At 33.5% G+C, this 12,666-nt stretch overlaps 1 protein-coding gene across 4 annotated transcripts in view; it reads left to right on the top strand.

Moving 5' to 3' along the window:
• The window catches only part of AP3S1 (adaptor related protein complex 3 subunit sigma 1), a 74,593-nt gene extending 64,240 nt beyond the window's left edge, over nucleotides 1-10,353 (top strand). The window contains exons 5-8 of one of the 4 annotated variants that reach the window (XR_006543093.2): nucleotides 283-390; nucleotides 3,507-3,547; nucleotides 8,308-8,355; nucleotides 9,635-9,840. Coding sequence is in view for 3 of the 4 variants with exons in the window: in XM_044925497.2 (XP_044781432.1) it covers nucleotides 283-390; nucleotides 9,635-9,763 (237 nt within the window). In the remaining variant the exon portion in view is untranslated. Of the gene's footprint in view, nucleotides 1-282; nucleotides 391-3,506; nucleotides 3,548-8,307; nucleotides 8,356-9,634 lie in introns of all 4 variants that reach the window. The other 3 variants (XM_006047260.4, XM_044925497.2, XM_044925498.2) reach the window with 3 other exon arrangements.
• Nucleotides 10,354-12,666: the final 2,313 nt, after the last annotated feature.

Here is a 12,666-nt window from a genome sequence, read left to right as displayed (position 1 = left end):
GGGCGCTTCCATGGTGGTTGACCTCACTTAATCTTCTCAACACTCTAGGAAGGAGATATTATTATTATCATCCCTGTTTTACAGCTCATTAAACTAAGATTTAAAGAGGTTTGTATAATTACCTAAGGCTTCACAGCAGTGACATAAGTGTATTATAAACTCTCACTCCAAATTATTTTTATTTTACAGCTCATAAAACAGACACAGCAGTATTTGAAAGAAAAATTACTGGAATCATGAAACATAGTTTTCTTTATGGATGTGTATTATATTTTCCTTTAGGTTCACAATATTCTTGCAGAAATGGTGATGGGGGGAATGGTATTGGAGACCAACATGAATGAGATTGTTACACAAATTGACGCACAGAATAAACTGGAGAAATCTGAGGTGAGAATGGAAAGTGCTCTAGTTAATGAAGGGAGTAAGAAGCATGATCATAAACTATGCATGGTTTGTAGCTTTCACTGTTTGTCCTTCAGTATCACCCTTTAGTACAGCTGGTAGGCTTATTCGGTTTTGAAAATAAATGGAATATACACATTTTAGTATGTTAAATGTTCTGTGACCACTATCCACCAAATAGTTTTGTGTATTCTTTTAGCCCCAGTCATAATTGCTTTGGGTAGTAAATAAAATTTCCAATTCTTATTTCTTAAAAAAGAAGTTATTTACTTGAATAGTGGAATCAGTATTTGTTACGTTCTTAGTCATTAATTATCCAAGAAATCTTAGAACTGGTTTTCAAAGATACATGAATTTAATGTTTTATAAAACTATTTCTGAAAAAGGAAGGGAGAAAAAATGGAATTCTCATAAGGAAGTAATATTAATAATAGGTGCTTAGTAGGCCTGGATGCACATTGGAAAAAAAAAGAAATTCAGCACTCTAATCTTTTATTTCTGAATCCTTGTCAAAGGTCACGGACATGTTAACTAAATCATATATACTTGATACAATGACCCATATACTCATGGCTTTTGTTGACTTCTAGAAGAGCAAGATTTGGTGATATACAGCTGACTTTGTGCTGTTAGGTTGAGTGAATGAGGACCAACCAGCACTTTAGCCTTGTGTAAAACTACTTTATAATTGCATGCTTCTTCCCTCAATAACAAGGCTGAATATCAATAACAATGCTGAATTTATCAATAACAAGGCTGAATATAACAGGTGCTGAAGCTGAACCACTCAAGTGGGCATTATTTTAGTGGTTTCTTATAGTCTTGCTACCTCATTTAGCACTATACATGTTTGAGGATACCCTTACCTTTGATATTTATAGTCATAACTCAGAGTAGAAAACTAATTTTATTTATAATTATTAGTACAGGTGTTCAGATAATCTAAAGTAAATATTACTATAAAAGCAGAGAGATATTAAAAATATGCTAGTATTGATTTACAACAGGTGAGTTGTGAAGAATTTTTATCTTGTTTTGGCTCTTTAAAGGATCAGCATAACAAAATGCTGTGCTCATTGTAATTAAATGAAATACAGGATGGTGGATAAATCTGAAATCTGAGGGTTAGAAACAGTTGAAGTTTTGTATAAAAGCCTTTTCCAGTGTTCTATTTTTAATTAAAATAAGTCCTACATTCCTCCTTACCTCAGTCTGTTATCCTTCTTGGTTTCCCAAAGGAAGGGCTTGAAATGGGGAAGAACTTAAAATTATGACTCTTCTAAGTAATTGTATATATTTTATATGTTCTATAACCAGTTTTTAAAATACTGGTTTTTGAAAAGGGAAAACAAACTAGATTAATAGAGAAAATTTCATTTTAGGACAAGGAAAAGGGCTCAGAATATTTAGAGTTGGCTTGCAATGGATTTTTCAGTATGGCAAAAGATTTACTATAAGCTATAGTTTTTAAGGTCTTAAAATGATAATTTGTGTAATCTTAAACTTTGCTTTGCAAAACTGTATGGATATAGATTTTAAATGCTAAGACACAGACAGTGATACAGTCCCTTAATAACTAGTCCAAAATGAGTGGATAGGTGGTAATTTATAAATTCTGTGTAATCATCTGTAAAAACACATCAACCTCTTGTGTGGAATTTCCGCCTTGCCAGGTATTTAGTTCCTTTCCATCGGTGGTGCCCTTCACCCCTTTTCCTCCTTAGTTTGCTATCTGTAATATTGATAGAAGTCATGAGAGACCTATAATTAATTTATTCCATAATGGATATTTGCTTTTTGATTGTCCAGTAAAATTTTGTTAATAAGCCAATTTTTCTTACCTATAAAGAGCAGTAAAATACAGAATTGATGTTTTCAGTGGAAATAGTTATAAGAATATTACAACTTTTACAATGTCCTTTCACCGAAACAGTGCTATTTAAACTGGTTTTGAATCCTAGGAAATGAATACTTCGGTTTTCCATCCACTGATCATTTTTTAACATGTATAATCAATTGTTGTCTATTGCCAAATTAGTTTTCTTTTTCTTCTTTACAGAGAAATATGTTTTAAATCTGATGGGATAAACTAATGTTATGTGTTTATCAAGCATTTCCCTATATGTGGTGTCTGCTAATATTTTACTCACAAGATAGAATTTTGAGTCATAGTGAAGCCATAATTTCGTTCTGATCACATTTTAAGAAATTGTGTTGAAGCAACATTGACTTTGTGTAATTTTCCAGTAATTTTCGTATATGTTAAATGTGTTTGGAAGGCTGCCAGCTTTATTCCAGACACAGGGAAATGTTAAAGATTTTCATATGGGTTTCATTTCCATATTATTTAAGTTGGTTATATCTACCAAATATATGACTACAGAATAATCCAAAATTATTTGTGAGCAAACTGTAAGCTTTTATTAATCTTACTCTTACAAAATTTTAAAATGTATTATGTTAAGCAAAAATTTCCAAAGAAAATCTTAAAGTTCAGAAAGCCATGATTGATGAAAAGACTTATTTATCATATTCTAAAAATTGACTATTGTCTAGAATATCATGTGTCTTTTAAAAAGCCTGGATGTAGTTACGGTACAGCTTTTAAAATACAACATGGATGTTTCAAGATCCCTTTAACTTTGTCGGAAATAAAAAGATTTCATTATTTTAAAAGTAGTGTATTTCCAGTAACAGTCAAAAGTGAGCCAGTTTAATTACCTAGACAAGTAGAAGCAAAGATGACTCAGATCTTTTAAAAGATGAGAATCAAAGATAATGCTCTGAATAGATTTTCCTCTCTCCTGCTTTAATAGATAAGTGGTTTACTAAAAGGTTGGGATCTTGGGAAAGGAGGGTTTAAGCTGGGAGGTTGTTGGGACTTGGGGATCTGGAAGAGGCACTCAGGATCTGCCTAGGTGTGGAAAGACTCCCTGGGTGTGGAGGTGGAGGTGGAGGGGTGGGGCTGGGAAGATATGTATTTCATGTGATTTTCAAGATGAATAAATGGGTCTGAATTTAGTCACTACTTTTTAAAAGTCAGTCCTCTTTTTTCCGAACATCCTGATCTTTCTAGCTCTTTCCATTCTTCTCTCTTACAGACCTTTATCTTTCAATCTCCCAGACAGGACAGGTAGACAAGGTATTGCTGACTTTGAGAAAAATGTACTTTAACAAAGGGAAAGCAAAATGATGTCAAAGGCAATTAATTATTTAGGCCAGACTCAAAAATTCTTTGTGTTAATGAGCCCATATAGTCCCTGTAGCTATTTTCCATTCTCGTTTCTCCCTGTAGTTACTCATCTTTTATTGGACTTAGTGTATTTTATTAGTATATCATTGATGTCATCTTTGTTCTGTTTTGTCTGCCTGCATTGTGAAGGAAAGTTTAAATTTTTTGTTCTTTTTTTAAAAACATTGTCATTTAACTGACTAATTACATTTCTAGAAATGACAATTTACTTTGTGCATATAGAGTTTATTTTGAGCACCGTATGGCAGAACCAATCTTAATTTAACTCTCACAGATACTTTTCCCTCATCTTTCTAAATTAGGATTCTGTTAATAACATAAAATTGCCTGCTGGGTTTTAGAAGCTCTGAATTTAAAAACCAAAAGCTGAACCTTTAGAGATTTGGATACAAAGTGGGAACCCACAAAGGCTTAGAATAGTGATTGTTAAATAGTCCCTTTCCTCCCACTTAATGGTTTTCAGTTCCAAAGTCTTAACAGAATTGCTTTTACAGTTTTGACTGACAGATGAATATTGAAAGTGGCCAGCAAAGTAAAATCAGAAATTTTCTAAAACTGAACTAAATGCTCTAAAACATGGAATTAAATATATTGACCAAACTAAAATGGATTTCTACTGTAGCAAGCTTCTGATATCTAAATATATCATAATATGACTCAATAAGATATTGTAAACCTTGAAAATTTTTGCAAAGCATATTGGCAAAAGTTGAAAATGTTTTAAATAGACTCCTAGCCCTACAAAACTAAATTTTCTCTGCTATTTCCTGTGAATTTTTCACACCACAAGTTACCTGTGTGAATTACTGCTAATCATATCCATGTAGAGATGATAACGAACAACTTTTTGTACAGAGCCATTTCAGGAAAAATGAAAATGTTTACATACCTCCATTTAAAATTTCAAATGAAAATGCTTTCTTGAGTCTCATGCAGGGAAAAATATATAAACTTAGGTTAGCCACTTATAGTAATTAGAAAAATGCCACTGAGAATCTGGCAGTGTTTTTTAGACACTAGATTGTTACTTTCTGGATATGTTTAGAAAGCAGCACCATACAGGTGGTTTTATAATTTCTTATCCTGAGCTTGTGGGCCTTGTCTTGTGAAGCTGGGGACACATTTTTGAACCCCAGATCTGTATTATTGTATCCCATGGACAGAAAATGCATAATCGGTCTCATTTATTCCATTAATCTCAAATCACTGCCAGTTTCTACATTCCAGTCTTTAATTTATGTTAAATTGTTTTTTCTAGCATAGAACCATCAGTAACTTGGGTCTTATAACGTCTATCATTAAAACTACTGATTTGCTTTTTTTTTTAATCAAGTATCTATTTTCAAAGAATAGAGAACAAGGGAAGTGGCCCTCAGATATAGATGTTAGAAAGTCAGCTTGTGGGTTGGTTCTGCCCCTCTACCTTGACATGCCCAGTTACTCTCCCGTTCAGAATTATGGTGAAGACCTTGGAGGTCACATGTCATGGTCAAAACTATTTATATTAAATCCATAAATGACATCAGCCTGCTATATTTATTTCACACAGGTAAATCCCTATCTTAAATCCATAAATGACGTCAGTCTGCTATATTTATTTCACACAGGTAAATCCTATGCTAGAAATTAAAACTATAATTTAAGATTACATAAAATTACTAGACCTGAAAGGTTTACAATTTTTAAATATTCTCATTTTGATAAAAATTTTCATAAAGTGCCATCGTTCTTGCTCACTAGAGGACTGTCAGCAGCATTTCTAATCTGTTTATAATTGCAGTTTTAAAACACTGCCTTTAAAGCAAAGAGCAAGCCTGTCCCCAGTTTAAAAGTTATTCTGCCTTAAAATCAGAAATTAAAATATTGACATTTTCCATTCTGCTCAAAACATGCTTTCAAAACCTGCCATTATTTTGTTAATGATTTTGAGTCTGAAACCATTTAATACTGTGTTTATTAATGTTGATGTTCTTTCACTTTGCTGTTAGGTCAAAATTATGAATTGTGCATATAGCAACTTCCAGCAGGATGGGTGGGTACAGGTTTTAGTATGTAAAAATTATTCCAACTACCATCTTATTATGGTCTATTTCAAGCTTGAAAAAATATTTTAAGATGGTAGAATGTTTTATGTGTTAGATGAAGTCAATATCTAGGTTCCTTCCTTTTCCCTTGGAGAAAGCTAATTGCTTATTGCATGAGGAAAAGGGAGCCTTCAGAGTCTTTGAATGAAATATATTTTATAATGCTGCTTTTTCAGTTTTGCTTGCACACATTTTGTTTATTTTTGGGTCTGGCAATTAAAAAAAAATCAAAAACGAATCATATCCATCCATTACTATCTTTGTGATTCAAGTGCTTGAAATTTCTGAGAGTATGTCTGTATAAGTCTCCTATCTGTTTGGCCTCATTTTGGTATACTTGCAGACTTCATTTTGTTTTCTTTCTCTTAATTCTGTTAATTTGTTTAATCTCATGGGAGAGAAAACATGATCATTCTTTTATATACTGTACTTCATTCTTCATCCGACTCATACTCTTAACTGCTTTGGATTCATGTATTTGTTTTTGTTAGTGAAGTTGCTGCAGTTTACCTGCCATGGTGGTGCTCGAGTATAACAGCTTAGATGGAAACAAGTTATTTCTCCAGTAGGGTTTCATTCTTTTTATTTCTGCTTTATGTCAACTGTGTAATCTTAAATCTATAAGAACTATGTTGTACTGTCAGAAGTATCTTATTTTTACATTTTAAACTGTACATACTACTAACAAGACAGGTAAACTTAATTTCTGTAAATTTCAGTGTTAAAAAATTGTGTTAGTAAATGTTATCTTGTTTTGAGTCTATCTAAAAAAAGCTCAACTCAGATGAAAATTCCTTTATACCTTTTTGTTGGCAAACTGATTTTCTAATGGCAGATTACCTCTTTTACATTTTATTCTTTAATAAAAATGTTTCAGACTTCACGTTCATGGAAGTCTGAAACTGAAATGTGTTTATAGCAGTTCTGGTGTTAACTATCTGAGTGACATGAAGTCTATTATTTTTTAAAGTCTGAATTTTTGTACATTAACATTAACAGCTCATTTAAGCGTCTACTTACTGATCAACAGTCCTTCTCATGTTTTTCTTTCCATTTTATATTCTACAGAATCTGATTTCTTAAAATGTTAGTTTAATTAAAACTTAATTGAAGTACACATTATAATTTTTAAGTTTTCTATCATTTAAATTTGTGACATACTACACAGAAGTATTGAACATGCTTGAGAAATAATTTGATTCTCTAAATTCATTTGCGTGTTCTGAGTAGTTACCACCCTTTGCATGTCTATGGCTTGCTGCTTATGTTTAGAGGAATTGTAGTTTGTTGACCTAGAAAATTTTTGGTTTTACATAATATGAATTTGGCACATATATGCTATTTAAATCAATTGCTATATTGACTTTATGTATTCTTATTAGCAGCCAGCAGTCAACACCGTCTGTGGTCACAAAGAAACGACTTAATCTAATAAAATTTAACAGGATGCAATTTTATTCTCTAGTTTTTCTGCTTATGATACAGGGTATTATGGGGAAAGAAAGCTTCTTGACAATGACATTTAATACTGCAAAAATGTATTTTTACTACTTATAAATGTTAAGCATAGCATCCAGTAAAACAGATGGACACATAACACACACATGTACCCCTACCTGTTCTCTCTCTTTTTCTCAATAATAAAAATCCTCTAATAATTCATGCCTTTTAAAGTATTTATACTTAAATACTTTGTCAGTGCTTTCCTATAGCCTACTCATAACTAGCACCTGGTATATAAATTCCAGAGTAGAAATAGGAGCAAGTTGCTTATTTAATTAGAAAAAAATATAAAACCTTTTTACCTGGAAAAATGATAACTATTTCCAGGTTGTCTGTAATTTTGTTAAATAATTTTTGTTCCCTCAGAAAACAACATACTTGCTAGTAAAAGGAAGAAAGCCTACAACATGGTAAAAGCTCTTTGAATTAGAGTCTTTTCTGATTCTAAACCATTCTAAATTTTGGTAGCTAAACACTGAACTTGAAAATACCAAGTTGGCATGTGTGCTAAGTCGCTTCAGTTGTGTCTAACTCTTTGCGACTCTGTGGACTGTAGCCCGCCAGGCTCCTGTGTCCATGGGATCCTCCAGGCAAGAATACCGGAGTGGGTTGCCATGCCCTCCTCCAGGGGATCTTCCCGATCCAGGGATCAAACCCATGTCTCTTGCATTGGCAGACGGGTTCTTTACCACTAACGCCACCTGGGAAGCCCAAATAATATTCATCTGTATCTCCAACATCTTTTGGGGGGCAGTTGGAGAGAAGTGGGGTATAACAAAAACTGCATTATTTCAGGTAGGTATAAATGTAGAGGTCAATCAAATTTTTAGTTATACATCAAAAACAACTAACCTCCATTAAATTATAAAAATTGAATTCTCCGGCCCTGTTTAGTCTTTAATTGGGTATGGAGTTTTTCATCCATATCACCCTTATCATTGCCTGTGTGGACCATATATATTATTAATACTATTTTGCTGATTTTTCTTTTATTTCCAATTCTGACTTGATAATCCATGGCTTTTATTTCATTGCTTAACAATGTTTGTATCCTTTATTCAGCTAATAGTTTACACTGGCCTATTTTGTATCAGTCAAGATTTTTCTCAGGTAACAGCTTTATTATTACTATTTTTTAATTAACAAAAGAGGTAGGATTACATAAGAGAAAAAGCAAACTAAATTACAAAAAGGGACATTAAAACTCATCTTTCTAATAACATGGACACTGTCTCATATATGAAATCTAAGCAAAGTGGAAGATTTGTTTTTATTACTTAATTGCTTTTGTGCAAGATAATGTATGGTACTGAATTCCCATATGTTTGTTGACTTTTTTATATAAACTGAATAAAAATTGATGAAATCTAATTAATATATAAATTAAACCTTAAAAACATAATGACGATTGATGTAGTTTTTTGAGAAAAGTGATGTATATGCATTTTTCTTATAATTTTAAGCATGTTTTCTCTCAAAATTTCTCTCAGAATTTTTCACAAATTATAAATTGTCCTTCTAAGATGAAAGCCAGATATTGTACACATTAATGGCATAAGAAATTGTTAAATTCATGTATTCATATATATCCTACCTTTTGCATTTAAGCTATTTCTTTCTCCAAATTTATATATTATAAACTGAACATATGTTGAATCTACTTTATATGACAAAATATTTTTAATCATTATATTTTTACTAATGCATTGAAGGGTTGGATTGATCCTCTTAGAGTTTCATTTTTTGACAGAACCATTCTCTTTGGATTGAGGCTTCACTTTAAAAGCCTGATTTTGTTTTTTAATGTTCTGGAACTTTCCTAGAAAAGTTTAGAAGAACCTCTACAGTTGTAAAACATATTTTAAAAAGCTTTATTGTATTGAAATGTTTTAAGGGTTTAGCCCTAAGTAACTAAACATGATTTATTACTTTTAATTTTTATTTCACAGCATATGTTAATAATAAATGACAGTTTAAAAGCAAAAACCCAAAATCTATCACAGTTGTTGCAAGAGGTGTCTAATAAGGAAAGTAATGTAAAGTATGCTTCATGTTTATATCATAAGTCAGTTAAATCAAGATAAAGGTGAAGATCTAGCTATGCAATTTAAATATTTTGTGTGATGTTTCCATAGTACAAGTTAATTTGTATTTAAATCTTTACATTGTTATCATTGCATGTACTCACTGTATTTTTTAATGTGTCAACTGTTTTCTCTTTATAGATTAGTATTTCAAAGTAACCATTCCATACCAATTCAAACTACCATCTGGTCTCTAAGCTTGTTATATGAAAATCTTTTACCATTGTCCTCCAGTTGTAGTGTGTTTTGATGAGCTACACCTGAGTTGTTCATTTTCTTTTTCTTTTATTTGCTTCTGTATACAGGCTGGCTTAGCAGGAGCTCCAGCCCGTGCTGTATCAGCTGTAAAGAATATGAATCTTCCTGAGATCCCAAGAAATATTAACATTGGTGACATCAGTATAAAAGTGCCAAACCTGCCCTCTTTTAAATAAAAAATTAAAAAGGCCACTCCCAGGTAAAATCCAGGGGAAAAGTCATCTAAGTTTACCATGCAGTTGTTTACCAAAAATAAAGGAGGAGAGTCTTAACTTTTACTCTTGGATTTAAGTCAAGGTACTGTATAGACATTATATAAAATCAGTATGGAAGTTCAATGTTGCTTTTCTTGCTCAGTGGTTTTGAAGAAATTAAATAGTTCCAGTGTGATTTTTTTTTTCTTTATTTTTTAAACTGCATTCCTGTGGCCACCTAAGGCATGCCTGTATGTATTGGCTATTACAGTATTTCGAAAAGTGTTCAGGACTTTTCTTTAAATTGTGTACAACCCAAAATGTTGGTGTTTTGTATGGATCACAAGTGCAACATTCCTTAATAATTTCTGTTATTTGTCACAATTGTTATTTAAAGAACGAAGTATGTATTGCATGAAAACATTATGACCTATTCTCTTAGTTTAAATAAACTCCAAGGTAACCGGACTTATAAAGCACCGTTCTGTTTGCCTGATATCTACTTTAGCAATAATTTTTTTTACGACCCTCTGACTCAACAAAAAAATAAAAGTATATTTTATCACTGTTAAGCAGCTGTTAATGTTGGTTTATTTAATTTATATTTTTAACATTCAGAAGCTCATTGTAAAATTAAATTATTTCACAAGTCAAGAGCAGTGTATCACATAATTTGCCCACATTTTCATATTTAGTCTTATCTTGTGATCCATGAGTGAGGTTCCTCTTCCAGTTAGACTAAGGTTTTCCCTGTAGTTATAGTCCTCTCTCCCCAAATGTTCTTTTTTGAAACATTTCCTTAGATCTGTGACATGTGTGAATTTTACTCCAAGGTCTGGGGTATAAGAAAAGTCACTATTTTTTTTTGAATAAAATTAATCTGACTCTAAGCCCCTTCTCAGTCTGTGATTATTGGGATTTCCATCAGTTCAGAAGTGTATCAAAGTCCTTGAAGAAAGTTATGCAAAGCAGAACATGCAAGGAAGTCCCTGCTCTTCAGTCATTTGACAAATGTGCCAGGTTAAGTCCCTGTCCTAATGGAGCTATATACAGTACCACACAAGAGTGCCTGGCAATATGTATGTTTTCTCGTTTTCATTTTTCTGGGGGAGAGGTGTGAATTATGGAAAAATTTTTTGTTTGGTTAGAATGTACCAAAATTAGGGAAACTTCCAGGCCAGATTATGCTTTAACCTAAATAGTGGAAAGGGTTTTATCTCTCACTATATTCTAATACGAGAAAGAAACCCAGTCATGTGCAAATGACAAAAATAAGCAAGTCATAGAAAACAAAATCTCAGTGATCACTTAATATGTAAAAATGCTTAATCTCACTAGTAACCTAGGAATGCAAGTTTAAAGAACAATTAGATTTTACTTTCACCTGTCATGGATTTCCCTGGTGGCTCAAACAGTAAAGAATCTGCCTGTGATCTAGGAGGCCTGAGTTCGATCCCTAGATCGGGAAGATCCCCTGGAGAAGGGAATGGCAACCCACTCCAGTATTCTTGCCTGGAGAATCCCATGGGCAGAGGAGCCTGGCAGCCACAGTCCATGGGGTCGCAAAGAGCTGGACACGACTGAGTGACTAACACTTTCACTTTCACTTCCACTTCTGTCATACTAGCAAGAATTAGGAGGGGTGACAATACCCAGTGCTGGAGAGGATGTGACGAATGAAAACTGTCATATATTGCTGGTGGGAATGTAATTTACTGTAACTTAAAAAAAAATATATGCCAAGTTCTGTGAAAATTTTTAAAACTTAAAAATACACATATCATACATACCCTGTGACTCACTTTGGAGACTCTCTATTCTCGTAGCATTCCTGGATATCTTTATATACAAAGGTAATTATTTCATCGCCTTTTTAAAGCAAAATAATAAAGTGGAAATATCCTCGGTGCCCACCTACCATTGGGAAATGGTTGAATAAATAATGGTAACTGTCATACTAGTTTTAATAGCAAAAGGCTGGAGTGACCCAAATGTCCTTTATAAGGAGACTGGTTGAGAAGTTGGATTGCATCCACATTATGAGTCTTATGGAGTTATCACAATGAGATATCCCTCTCTAGTGCTGCTACTGCTGGCTAAGTCACGTCAGTCGTGTCCGACTCTGTGCGACCCCATAGACAGCAGGGATTCTCCAGGCAAGAACACTGGAGTGGGTTGCCATTGCCTTCTCCAATGCATGAAAGTGAAAAGTGAAAGTGAAGTCGCTCAGTCGTGTCCGACCCTCAGCGACCCCATGGACTGCAGCCTACCAGGCTCCTCCATCCATGGGATTTTCCAGGCAAGAGTAGTGGAGTGGGGTGCCATTGCCTTCTCTGTCTCTAGTGCTAAACACTGATAAAATTGATTCCTAGAATATAATGTTAAGTGAGAAAAATCTAGATATATCTGTGGCATGTGTGTTAGTTAGGGTTCTCTGGAACCAGTAGGATGTGAGTGTGTGTGTGTGACAGGTTCACATTGTATCAGTAGACTGAGTAAAGCATGTTGCACTCCCTAATGTGAACAGGCCTTACCAATCAGTTGAAAGCATGAATTCCTCTTTTAATTCCTCCTGTTTACTGCCTTCAGACTGGGACATTGGCTTTTTTCTGCCTTCAGAGTTGAAATAAAACAAGGGTTCATCCTGGGTCTCAATCTTGCCAGCGTTCAGACCGGAGCGCCACCTTAGGCTTTCTGGGTCTCCAGCTTATCAACTCACCCTGCAGACCTTGGAACTTATAATGAATGGGACTCATGTGGGCCTGTTCCTTATGATAAATATTTTTAAATAAAATCATCATGTTGGTGATCATTTTTTTAAATGAGAAGCCAAGGAAAAGAAGGTTGATGTCCTAGCTTGAAGGCAGTCCGACAGGAGCAATGAA

The sequence above is a fragment of the Bubalus bubalis genome, chromosome 11 (assembly GCF_019923935.1).
Source record: "Bubalus bubalis isolate 160015118507 breed Murrah chromosome 11, NDDB_SH_1, whole genome shotgun sequence".
NCBI classification, from domain to species: domain Eukaryota; kingdom Metazoa; phylum Chordata; class Mammalia; order Artiodactyla; family Bovidae; genus Bubalus; species Bubalus bubalis.
The sequence above is the reverse complement of the archived record's forward strand: the minus strand, read 5'-3'. Positions and strand labels throughout refer to the sequence as shown.